General features: G+C 36.3%; 1 protein-coding gene across 1 annotated transcript; it reads right to left on the bottom strand.

Moving 5' to 3' along the window:
• Positions 1–3,614: 3,614 nt before the first annotated feature.
• Positions 3,615–10,484, bottom strand: LOC134848763 (N-acetyl-D-glucosamine kinase-like). Its single transcript, XM_063866274.1, has 4 exons — positions 10,211–10,484; positions 8,735–8,819; positions 6,897–6,995; positions 3,615–3,920 (listed from the first exon to the last, which is right to left on the bottom strand). The coding sequence occupies exons 1-4, from the start codon at positions 10,252–10,254 to the stop codon at positions 3,615–3,617; spliced, it is 534 nt and encodes a 177-aa protein (XP_063722344.1). The 5' UTR covers positions 10,255–10,484.
• Positions 10,485–12,715: the final 2,231 nt, after the last annotated feature.

Here is a 12,715-nt window from a genome sequence, read left to right on the forward strand (position 1 = left end):
TAGCGAATGAAGGAGGAAGTCAACCCTTCAAAAGTTCAATTTGTAACCAAATGTTCTGATTTTGGTACACCATTCGACACTGAATATTCATTGCACTGAAGAATGATAGTACTTCTCAGTAACTGAATGAACTCAACTCACCTCACTTTAAATAACAATAAAAAAAAAACGAAATACACGATAAAAACAAAAATTATGAAAAATTCCATCAAGAAAAAAATTGAGTGTTTCTTTAGGTGTTTTTCAAGTCACTTTGAATTACCTTGAAAAATATTCCAAGTCAAAAACTGAAGCAGCAGATTCGATTGTTTTATTTAACAAAGCATGCGAGCATAAGTTAATATGTATGAATGTTAATTGATGGAAAATCGATCCTTAGATTAATTACATTCCAAATAAACTATCACAATATTGTGGTCTTTTCTACAGAATCAGATCCGCAATCATCTGTTTAATGACTATAAAAATTTCAAAAAACCAATCATCCAGCATGGTAATTTAATATACGGTTGTTCAAACAAATCTAGTCTGCATCAAAGTAAAAAAAAACACGAACATCACGGAAAGATTTTTTAAACCCTTATTATTGAAAATGAACATCCAGTGTTTGATATTTTGCTATGAAACTTTCAAAGAAATAGTTTGGCAATTTCAGAAAACTAGCAACATTAACTGCATGATCCCTGTTCAAACCAGTCGGACTATGAAATATACTCGGCAAAATTCTAGATTCACCCCTCATCAGAAGGTTGACGGTTCGAAGCGATGCATGTTCTGAACTCATTAATAGTCGCAAGGAAACACCAGACTTGGCCCAAAAAAACCTCAAAAATATATTTCGCGAGATTTTGGAAATGAATAGTTTATCCACAAATTAGTTTTTAAATTACAACATGCGAAGTGCATGCGGGACCTGTCTATCATAGTTGCTTTCGTTGGACCACTTTATCATAGTACTAAACCCCCTTTGATTTTTTCTGAAAATCATTTTATGAAAGCCTATTTATAATGACTTTATAAAACCTTAACTGCAAAAAAACGTGCCAGCATGAACAAACTTTCACAACAGTTTTCGCATGCAAACGCTACTGTATGAACAATTTTATACAATTTCTTTCGTATTTTTGGAGGGTAGTAGGATACTGGATTTGAAACTGAATTTGTTTACATACCTTAGATTGTAACTTAACCCGTTTAGCCATAATTAATTACACGTAGGTTTTTTTTTACTCTTTCCACACCCCCACCTCGCACGCGCATCCTTTTAGCGGTACTATGATACTTGAGAGAAGGGGGAAAAGAGCGATAGGGAGGTCATAGAAACTAAACGGGTTGTTTATGTAAATAGAGTGCCTCAAACTTGTTCAATTTTGTTCTTGGATGATTTCAGTTAAAATATCGAAGTTTGCGCGAATGAGACATGTTAATTACGTCTGTGAAAAAGTTTTAAAACGACCAACTGAGCATTTTGATTTAGCTAGTTGTGGTATTTGCCTAAATTAGCGTGACCCCTCTCTCACATTCGGGACCCCTCTCTCACATTCTGTTTTTAAAAGGACCTAGTTTTTTTTTTGAAAATATGGCCTCCTCAAAAAAGTTGAATATCCGCCCTGTATCGTGTAGGTTCGTGATCCTACTAGTTTTTCGCAAATTTCAGATTTCAATTAAGATTTACCTTCCTTAAGGAATACATGCAGTATAGCGAAGTTTAAAGAGCACTACGTAGCTTGGTATTGACTAATCAATACGATAATTAGACAAGCAAACAAATGACTAATATCGAAAAATTTCGAATCTTGAAAGAATTAGTTCCTCCTCTCGCAAAATTTTTGAGATGGCAAAAATTTATTCTACCCAAGCCTCCCCCCTCCCCCAAATGGAAACTGAGGAAGCTAACTTAACAAAACTCTTAACGAAAACTGGGACAGCTGCCGAGTTCAACTGTGATTTAAGAGAAATAATTAAAGTGGACTTGACAAACATTGGGTTCAGCTCAGCTTGGCGAATGAGCTATCGAAAGAAACCAAATCAGACTAAAGAAAAGTAGTCCCAGAGAAAATTGGCAGTAGTAGGGATGTATCATGGGAAATAGGTCTCCTAAATAACATGAACAGACAGGATATTTACTTAGCTCCCCAGAGGTAATTTTTTTGGCAGAATTTGACACCTTATAGGCGAATTATTTCCCCCTGATAGCTAAACGATCGGGATTGGAATACAGTATGGCTGTAAATTTAAGATGCTTGGAATGAATTAACGACCCATAAAAAAGTTCTTCCCCCAAAGGGAGGTCGGAACGTTAAATAAAAACCTTGGGAGCCTTGTTAAATAAACACAACTTGGTTTGGAGGTAAAATTGGACTTGATGTTTGCACAACTCAGTTAGAGATACCTAATATGAACTTGCAATTTCGGACTAGTGTCGTCAGAGGAAGAATTTAGCTAAGATGTTGCAAAAGGGGTACCGAACTAAAAGTCAGGACTTGTAGGGACGACCATAACTGTAACTTAAACTAAAACTCAATTAGATAAACATAGCGAAAATGTTACGGGTAGCCTATCCCTAGGCAAAACAATAGTGCTGGGAGAGCGCATGGTTGGTTCTCATTGTTAGTTGGAGAACAAAATTAGCTACTGGTGAGAGTAGTTTTAAGTTCTCGTAGCTAGTTAGAGAACAGTTCGACAGAGATTCTCCCAAGTGAGTGTGAATTCATCAGGTTAGTGATTTCTCAAGAGTGAGAGATAGTTGATTGAGCTATCGAAGATAGCAAAAGTGCAGAAAGTTAGTTAGTGTTAACGGGAAGTTTAATTGCAATCAGGCAATTGTGTTGATTGATCGCGTACCCTTTCCTTTTGAATAAATTATTAGACTATAATCCGGTCAATTAGAGCATTCCGTATTAGGAGTTATATAATGCAGTGAAGCCCAAATAAATTGCACTTAGTAACCGCGGTAACGCCGCTTGTTGCATAAGAAGAAAATTAGCCAAAGGTATACTCATAATAGGTATTTAAATTACAGTATAAGAGCTGGAGGCGCAACCGTGAACTTAGGTTTAAGCTTATCAGTTAAGTTTAACTGAACAACGCATGGCAAATCACAGTGCAGATAAGATTGCGAAGCAGCAATTATAAAATCGCTGGTCAAATACGGCCAAGTTAACAACCCCCCCCCCCCCCCCACACACAAAAAAACGGCCCGGGGTACTCTTGGTCCTCGTGTTATCTTGGTCCTATTTGACCAGCGATTATATAATTACTGCTTTGCAACCTTATCTGCACTGTGATTTGCCATGCGTTGTTCAGTTGAACTTAAATAATAAGCTTAACCCTATTGCGCCTCCAGCTCTTATACTGTAACTTATATACCTCTTATGAAAAGACCTTTGTTAATTTTCAGCCAATCAGAATCGAGCATTTTCATGACCAAACATTTCCGCCCAAAAGCAGTCATTTAATGAACTGACTGTTTTTTTTGGGGCGGAAAAGACTGGAGCGGAAAGACTGGGAGCCGAGCATTTTACATGCAACGCTTAGCAAATCTAATACAAATTAATTGCTGGGGTGGAAGATCTTAACTTGGTCTATTTGAGGGGTGATGTGACCTTGATAAGTCAAATATCACTACTGTTGTGCCATTGAAGGAGGAGGTGGACACTGTTCCACTTACCGCTTCCCTCATCCGCTAGAATATGTCCCCACCCGCCACAGTTATGTGACTCCCCATTGGGATTGATGAGCATAGTATTGTGTCCTGTGCCACTGATCACCACTATTCCATACTTGGCAGAAGTAGCCAGTGCTCCGAAGGTGTCTGTGGACATGTTGATCTCCTCGCTGTCTGTGGGGTATCTCTCCATCATCAGACGAATCATCTCCTTCTGCATTTCCGCATTGTCACTTCCACTCAACGACAGACCCTGCAGTCAACATCAGCCAAATTGAAACATTAGCTCTTTCCGAAGTATAACTAGATATAACTTCTTCTGATTGATAGGCAAAGGTAGTGGTAACATAGCTACCCAAATTTCTACAAACTTTTTTGTCTTCAATGCCATTTTTAGTCAAGTCCAAGTGGGTTTGTAAGAGAAGAGGACCTGGGATTTTCTCGAGAGGGGATTTTTTGTCGATCTTTTTTGACCCATGTTTTGCACCGCAGGCAAACTTTTGAAAAATCAGGCAGAAAAACGCCCTAAAAATGGATGTCCTGGAACAGTACCCAAGGGGCAACGCTTTGTTTCGGCAGTGGCTCGAATCTCTGAGGCTATTATAGCCCCTCATTCCCAACAAAATAGACCATGTTTTGATGAGACAAAGTTTGAAACAGCGAAACTTTAGTTAATAAAAGCAACTCAATGACACTCGTGAGTAAAAATGGCTTCGGAGGCAATTTTTCTCAAATATCAATTAAGAAAGGAGTTTGGAAAAGCCAAGGCGGTCATGTTGCCAGTATCTTTGCCTTCAATCAGAAACAATAGCGAATTAAGGAGGATGTCACCCCTTCAAAAGTTCGATTTGTAACCAAATGTTCTGCTTTTGGTACACCATTCGACACTGAATATTTATTGCACTGAAGAATGATAAAACTTCTCAGTAACTGGATAAATTTAAATTACCTCACTTTAAATAACAATAAAAAATGAAATACACGATAAAAAAATTTTGAAAAGTGCCATCACAAAAAAATTGGTAGTATTTCTTTCGGTTTTCTCAAGTCAGTCGTTGGACGAACTCGAATCATCTCACTTTGAATTACCTTAAAACAAAAGTTACGAAATATACCGAGTCAAAAACTGAAGCAGCCGATTCGATTGTGTTAGTTAACAAAGCATGCGAGCAGGTTTCAGTTATAATAATATGTATGAATGTTCATTGATGGAAAATCGATCCTCAGATTAATTACATTCCAAATTAACTATCAAAATATTGTGGTCTTTTCTACAGAATCAGATAAGTGTTTCATCGCAATCATCTGCTTAATTACTATTTAATTTTTTTTAAAGCAATCATTCAGCATGGTGTTTTAATATACGTTTGTTCGATTGAAACTAGTCTGAATCAAATTTTAAAGAAGCAAACACGAAAGACAGAAAGAAAGAAAGAAAGAAAGAAAGAAAGAAAGAAAGATTTTATTTCTCATTGTTGATGGTAAATATGCATACAACGAGAATTTAAACATGAAGCACCAGAAACATTGAGGGGACAGTTAACGAACCCAATTGGGTTACAGAGCAGTGCCCGTAAGAAAAGGTTTTTTGAAAAACTACTGAGTCCGTTCGGTCCCTTATTATTGAAAAAAAAACATCCAATGTGATTGAATTTTATTTTATGAATTGTTCAACAGTTTGACAATTTCAGAAAACTAGCAACATAAACTGCATGATCCTTGTTCAAACCAGTCGGACTATGAAATATACTCGGCAAAAATTCTAGATTCACGATTCACAAAAAAATTCTAGATAGTTGCAAGGAAACACCAGACTTGGCCCAGAAAAATCATTAGAATATTTGTATTTCAACTAGAGAAAACTTAGGCAGCAATTAAATCGAGAAAATTACGCTGACATTTGATTTCTCAAAAAAAAACAAAAGATGAATAAAGGTTGTCTATTTTGTCGCTTTTTAAGTTTAAATACTCAATCATTATGTGCTTCAGACTTGAAAAAGACGTTGAAGAGTTAAAAAACTGTAATTTCGAAAAGATGTTGCACCTAAAAAACTACTCTCTTCAGAAGATCTCCAGTAAATGAAGTTTCTGTTAGTTATTTTAATTTTGATAGCAACTCCTTAACAACTTCCAGATTCATTCTTACTTGGCCCAGAGGTAACGCCTTTGCACCCTAAGGGCCTTGTTTTTTTCAGTATGAATTAAATTGGATATTTTCCTGTAAAAATTGATTTGTCGAACTTTCGTTTGTCTGCTCAAGTTTTGTCCTTTTAGTTCCCACCTCACCAATTTTTCTTTTGTTGCAAGTAATTTTCATTTTAGTAGCAACTGTTGTTCATTGTAGTTTCAGGGGCTTTTAAATTTTTTTCTTAAAATTTAAGGGGACTTAAAATTAAAGGGTTGGTCGGCCGAAAACGGATTCCATAAAATAATACTAAAAGGGGACCCTTTGGTTGGTGATGGGGTCGAATCCCCGAGGGGGGGGGCGTCCCCCCTAAATATACCCCTTTATGTTACAAAACTCCAATTTGAAAATGAATTATTATTACACTTGAGAGAGCAAGGGTCTATTATCGGGAAGTAGGTTTTTCATTTCCCGTAAACAAATTTTCTTACATATCTTACTTGCTTTTCTTTTTTTGTTGATCCAAAACAACTTCCAAATTCGTTCCCTCTTGGCCCAGAGTTAGCGTGTTCGCCTTAGCACTTTAAGGTCTGGGGTTCCAGTCCCTGCCGGATCTTGTTCTTTTTTCAGTAAGTTTGAAATTGATTTTTTTCCGGTAAAAATGGATTTGTCGGACTTTCGTTTGTCTGCTCAAGTTTAGTTGCCACATCAAGGATTTTTATTTTAGTGCAAGCAATTTTCATTATAGTTGCAAGTGTTGTTCATTGTAGTTTCAGGGGGACTTGAACTTTTTTCACAATATCTTTTTTCCCGCTCAACTGATGTCTGCGCATAGAGTGTCGGCTTTGTTTCTGCTTCGTAACTTTTTCGGTTGCTTATGTAATATTCAAATGTTTTGCATAGAATAAGCATGTTTACCTAGAATAAACTTCATTCCAACTTTTAGTAGATCTAGTTTTTTTTAATATTTTTATTTTTCACTTCGTATGTTTTGTATTTTTGTGTACAATCTTGTTTTGATTGCGTACAATTTTCAGGGTTCAAGCTATTTTCTCAGTAGGATGGCGATTGTGGGTAACTTGAATTTTGTCCTTGTCTACTTACGAGTGAGCGGAAGGCCTGATTTTCAGTGATGTTGGCTTTCTTCTTCACTTCCTGTACAAGGTTGTGAATCGTCTCCAGACATTTATCGATACCTATCACCTAAACACAGCACAAATACAAACAGAAGATATCATACTCGCCACTTGCGATTAGCGAGATAGATGTAATTTCAAAAAGTTGCAGATCATTTAAATAATTGAGAAAATCTAGTCAAAAATTTTTCGCATATGATGGATTTGGAGGTATGTTTCCAAAATTTTTGATAATAGACCGATTACAAGATGTCAATTAATTTGATTAGGTTTATCTTGCTCTACTGAGACCACTAGAATGACACTTTTAAAATGTAATATCTCGGTGACACAGGAAAGTTTTTGATAAAAAGCCAATAAATTAGCTCTTTCTGTAAGATTAAAATCAAATTAGCAATCTGGCGCAACGTGTCTAACCCTCACGCGTAACGTATAATAGTGCATAAGGCTTTTTTTTAAAGTACTTCAGTGGCTAAAAAATTTCAATGGATTAAGGACGGAGGCCATCCCACCACAAATTTCATCAGCAAAGCTTTTTAAATTTTATTGGGTAAGCAAACTTAAACTTCATGATAAATTTACAGTGCAATTAATGTTTAACACAGAGGCAAAAGGGAGCTTCGCAACACTTCCGATGCAAAGAACACATTTCGCTACAAAACAGTGAAAGAAAAAAGAATAAGTCAAAAAATTCTGAAAAATTATGTTAAAAAATTTACTTGCAAAAGTAACTTGATATAAGTTTTAAAATAACAGCTACAAAAACTTCATATTTGTATCAGATGAAAATCACAAACAGCCCTGAAAAATTGAAAATCATTTACCGAGCGGCAACAAAGGCGACAAACTTTGGGTCGAAACCTGTTGGGCCGAAAACAAAACTGTTGCCAAAAAAAACTTCATTCAACGTAAAAGTTTTTACGACCCATCCAAACTGAAACATATAATCCCAAATGGATATATTTTACCCTCAAAATTACGCAAAATAAGTTGACTAAGTCGATATGACATAAACTGAAACTGTTTGAATATTAAAAAAGAACGAAAAAAAAAAATGAAAAAATGAAACTTAAAATCAGACAAGGTAAATTTAAAAATTTGTGAAGTTTCAGTTGTAGTAAAAACTGTTTAAAATTGAACACAACCCATGCTTTAAAAATGTATAAATAAAAACTCTACCAGATAAAAAATAGGCGTAGAAAACGGAAACTGAACTGATAGAAATTAGGACGAAAATCATGAACCCAAAAAAATTGCGAAATTTTTTTAGAGAAGATAATTACGACCTGAAACGGACTTGAACTAATTACTAGCTAGCTGATAGTACTTTATACGAAATTTCAAGAGTCTCAAGAAGTGAAGATCTTCTAGAACTTGTCCACAGGATCTTCACTTCTAGAAGTGAAGATCCGGTGGACAAAGTTGTTTACGGGAAAAAAGACTAGTACCCGATTGCAATACCCTTGCTTATCGCAAGGGTAATTATCTACAACTTTGTAAAACGAAAATTTTAGGTTATTACCCAAAACTATAGGTTACTGGTGAAAATTATGTCCAGCATCCCAAAAAATCAAAGTATTTATAGACAAAATCTGCTTTATTATGTATCTTCTTTTAGGCAATGGAGAACAGCTAAAGCATTATCAGAAACTTAATTGTAGATTTTTCAAATAAAAAATCTGATTCATATCAAGTGGTCTAAAAAATGAGCCTATTCTATTTCAATCCTCGTAGATCGCCAGAATTTTCAGTTCATTGCGTTTTGTTTCCATTCTATGAGTCTCTTAATTAATTGTCTTCGCTTACCCAAACGTTGGACTCCGAGCCGTATGCGGTGGCCAGGAGATTTCCACCCTCATCCAGAACTGATATCTTGGAACCTGTGCCACCACTAAACAAAAAAAAATACTTTAGATTGGTTAGTTGAAACGAAAGCCTAAGCTAAGTCTACAAAAATATACTCGCTGTTTTTTAACAAAAAAGCCTCTAAGAAATCCCTTGTTCATCAGATTAATTAATTAGATCAATTGTTTAGCGACAGGAATGACATATATGGACACTCAGGATCGGATCTAGGATTTTCTCGAGGGGGGGGGGCGGATTTTCAAAAAAAATTCGAAAAATTTTATCGACCTTTTTTTAGGTAGACCGAATTGATTTTTTGGGCTCTCCCTAAGCTCGGTTTAGTCCCTGTTTTGCCCAAATTTTCTGCGCCGCAGGCAAAATTTTCTGCGCGCGCTCCCCCCTCAAAATTATTATATATTGGCGCCAAAGGCGCCTTTAGAAAAATTTTAGGGTTGGTCGAAAAAAAATGGATTTCTTAAAAAGTACCAAAGGGTCGGCAGGGGGTCGAATCCCTAAATCCGCCCTACTTGTGGACACTCCGACTAGTGGACACTCTACTAGTCCGTTAAAGACCAGTTTTCATGCAAACTATTGACTAAGTAAATAATTTACCTTTGAAAGGACTGTTCTGATTTGATTTCACACCGAGTAACCTTAATTATTGCGTTGGTTTTTTGCTCCCCGCCCAGAGAAAAACCATCGAAATTGTGAATTGATGTTCTTTTCACCCTAGTCACCCAATTAAATTCAAATTTATTATCATTTGGACCCCTTCCCTTCAACGAGCCTCTGGTGTAGTTAAAAGCAACAACACGAAACATTTGACGCTTTTAACTATCGCTAAAGAGTGAAGTGCAGCTGGATTTTTTTTTGGTTTGAGATTTGGATTTGAATTATTTAGTGAGAAAATATACGTATACAGTATTTAACTCACAAGGATCGCGCTCGAGCCCTGAGGCTCATTGAGGCGGGACCCTGGACATCACGTATTTAATATCGTGGGCGTATTTGGAAACCACATGACGTATTCGATTCCCAGTCTCACACTCGTCAGGGCATTAATTTTTGGTGACTGAGACATGTCAAAAATCTACAAATTAGTTAAGTAAGTTCATCGATGTCACGACCCGGGCGGAGGTGTTCGACTCATGATTCGACCAAAATGGTAGAACTATGCCCGGCGTTCGACACAAATTAAGACGGCCGAGCGAAGGCTTTGGCCAAACAAGGTCGAGTCATGGACCGAACAGTGTTGAATCATGGGCAGAATGGAATAATGGGTAAAATTGAATTTTTGTCAGAACTTTCCGATTTAGAATAGCTCTCAGTTGTCGCATTTTGTCAGTTTTTCGTAGACGCAAGCCCCAAACCCCCCCCCCCCCCCCGCCTCCTAAAACAGCCCTATCGAAGAAAATGAATTAGTCTTTTTCTACTTACCCTTCAACACCTGCGTATAGCGTTTGCTTCTGCGCAGTCGCCATCTGATTGCTCTGACGGAATCTACAGATCAATGCGCAGCCCGGCAAGGTGAGGATTGGCTGTACTATATAAGGAGTAAGTAGATAGCAGCAGCAAACACACTCAAAAGTCACTAACACAACACAGTTCAGAGTTCAAAATCAACTCAGTGGCCTCTTAGGTTGAACTTCAAAGAGCGACAAAAATTGAATCTGAAATGAGAGCAGCAACACTCATTGTACGTATTTAACTACTAATGAAGACTGCAAACATAAAATAATCTTTGAAATGAACCAGAAAGTTCAAATTCCAGTGGTAACTTTTAACTAGTACATGAAAGTTCAAATTTTGAAATTTACCAGAAAGTACAAGGTTTCGAACCTCATCAGCAGTCAAAAATTTCAGGAATTAATTTAGTGCTATAGCTTAACAACTTGTTTCGCATCTATTTAACAGTTCCCCCTTCGAGAAAGGGAAAAGATTGTTAAGTAGACTAATTTAGACCAATAAGAATGAAGCAAAATTAGAACTCTTAATGAAAAGCTCTAATGCTAAATTATTGTTTTATTTAGAGAGGTGGAGATTACTTACTAGAGAGCAAAGGGTGGGAATTGTTAATTAGAACCTTTTCTTAAATCATTCATATTCCTTCATCTAATCAATTTTCAGCCTCATTAATGATGACTAAGGCGTTGATCGTAAATGGAAAATTAGCTAAATGGGCGAGATTGACTGTCTAAAAACAACGTTTAGTTAATAATCACCACCAGTAACTTTGTTCACTTTGAAAAGCGGAAAAATCCAATTGGGGGAGCAGTGATTTGCATGTGTTGGGCGCAGTGATTTGCATTTAGCATTCCTCTTTCATTTATTTTAATTTTGCCAAGTATTTCAAAAGCGGTATTGACATTTTTGATCAGGGAGCGGGAGAAAAAGTACATTTACAAGGCCAAACGGGATATTTAGTGAATTGTAAGAGGATTCCGCAACAGGTTGAAAACAGATTTGTCACGGAATCTGCAACATTGCTATTTTTCTTTGATCTTCTTTGCTGTTTTAGATTCCACTAACAAATAGCTAAAACACTGTATCGCTCAAAATCACTCCAAAAACAGGCGATTTAACGGAATTCGCAACAGAACTGCTGCAACCCGCATTAAAATTTGCGAAATCCGGAACAGTTTGTGAAATCCACCAACAAATAATAAAAAATGTGTAAAGTAAAATTAAGCTGTAAAATTGTAAGCGGAATCCGTAAAGTAAAATTAAAAGTAAAATTTTAAGCGGAATCCGTAAATTGTAAGCAAAATCCGCAAAATGTAGAAAGAGTCCGCAAATTGTAAATTGCATCCGCATACATTTGCGTAATCCGCTTACCTTTGCGGAATCCGGAACGAGTAGCTGATCGCTCGTTGCGGAATCCGCGACATTAGATAATGTGCCGACATAAATTACGGTACAGGTATGCGTGCTTGGACTTCACGAGAACTAAGTGACTATCACCTACACTTTGGAACATGTTTAGAGACTTGTCTCAAGATTCCAGTGACCTACAGACATCAAATTGTGCGCTTATCCAGTGCACAGTTTGGCCTAGTAATGTAAATTTTTGGTCGTTAAAAGATTTTTTTTTTAAAAAAAAGAAGCAGATACAGAAACCTTCAGTTTTCGTCTTATAACTATATCATTCAACACTTTCGCACATTTTATTTTTGTATTTGCAGACAGTCAGTTTTTGCTTCAAAATACTAAAGTTTTTTTCTACTTTACTGAAAGCTATCCGCGCAAGAACGTATTTGGCTGGATTCTTCATCACAAACTTCAGTTTATGGGCAAATTTCTGTCATAAAAATGCGTAAGTCAACCCTTTCAAACATTTCTCGATTGTATTTTCTGACAGTTACGCAGTTTTTGCTTAGAAACACTGAAGCTTTTTTTCGACATTAGATGTTTATGGTTTTTTATAAAGTAAAGATGACATTTTTTGGCCATCACGGAAACAAATTTTTTATACAGAATTGAAAAAACTATCGCCTAAATTTTGTTAAATTTTGTTTAAATTTTGTTGGGCTAATTAGGTGGCGCACTCAGATACAAATTTCTCATTAATGAGCAGGTAATTTTTGCGTAGAAATAATTGATCAAAAAGAAAAGATCAAATAAATAATCAAGACAATGTTCTGACTTGTGGGAACTCAAAGAGGAGATCTAGTTTCAGGTTTTTCTGCTGAACTATTTTTGACCAGCCTCGTGTAACCGCCGAAGAAGAGTGAACAACAATCAGATTTCCAGATATCTTAATTCGTAACTCGTTTAATTTCAACTGATAAAAATATACCAAAACAAAAAAAAATAAATCAACGAAAAAAAATTATGTAACTGTTCTATTGTTGCGATTGCTGGAGACTTGCAGAAAAATGAAATAAAATGACTTTCTACAAAATTTCTCCCAAATTTTTTCTATCCCCTTGAACTTGTCTTAAC

The sequence above is a fragment of the Symsagittifera roscoffensis genome, chromosome 6, assembly GCF_963678635.1.
Source record: "Symsagittifera roscoffensis chromosome 6, txSymRosc1.1, whole genome shotgun sequence".
In the NCBI taxonomy this organism is placed as follows: domain Eukaryota; kingdom Metazoa; phylum Xenacoelomorpha; order Acoela; family Convolutidae; genus Symsagittifera; species Symsagittifera roscoffensis.

Excerpts from the sequence above, each read along its gene's own strand:
- LOC134848763 (XM_063866274.1), bottom strand. The coding sequence starts at position 10,254 with ATGGCGACTGCGCAGAAGCAAACGCTATACGCAGGTGTTGAAGG. Across the intron at positions 6,996-8,734 it reads GCTCGGAGTCCAACGTTTGG|GTGATAGGTATCGATAAATG; the intron begins GTAAGCGAAGAC and ends TGCTGTGTTTAG. Across the intron at positions 3,921-6,896 it reads ATCAGGCCTTCCGCTCACTC|GGTCTGTCGTTGAGTGGAAG; the intron begins GTAAGTAGACAA and ends TGTTGACTGCAG.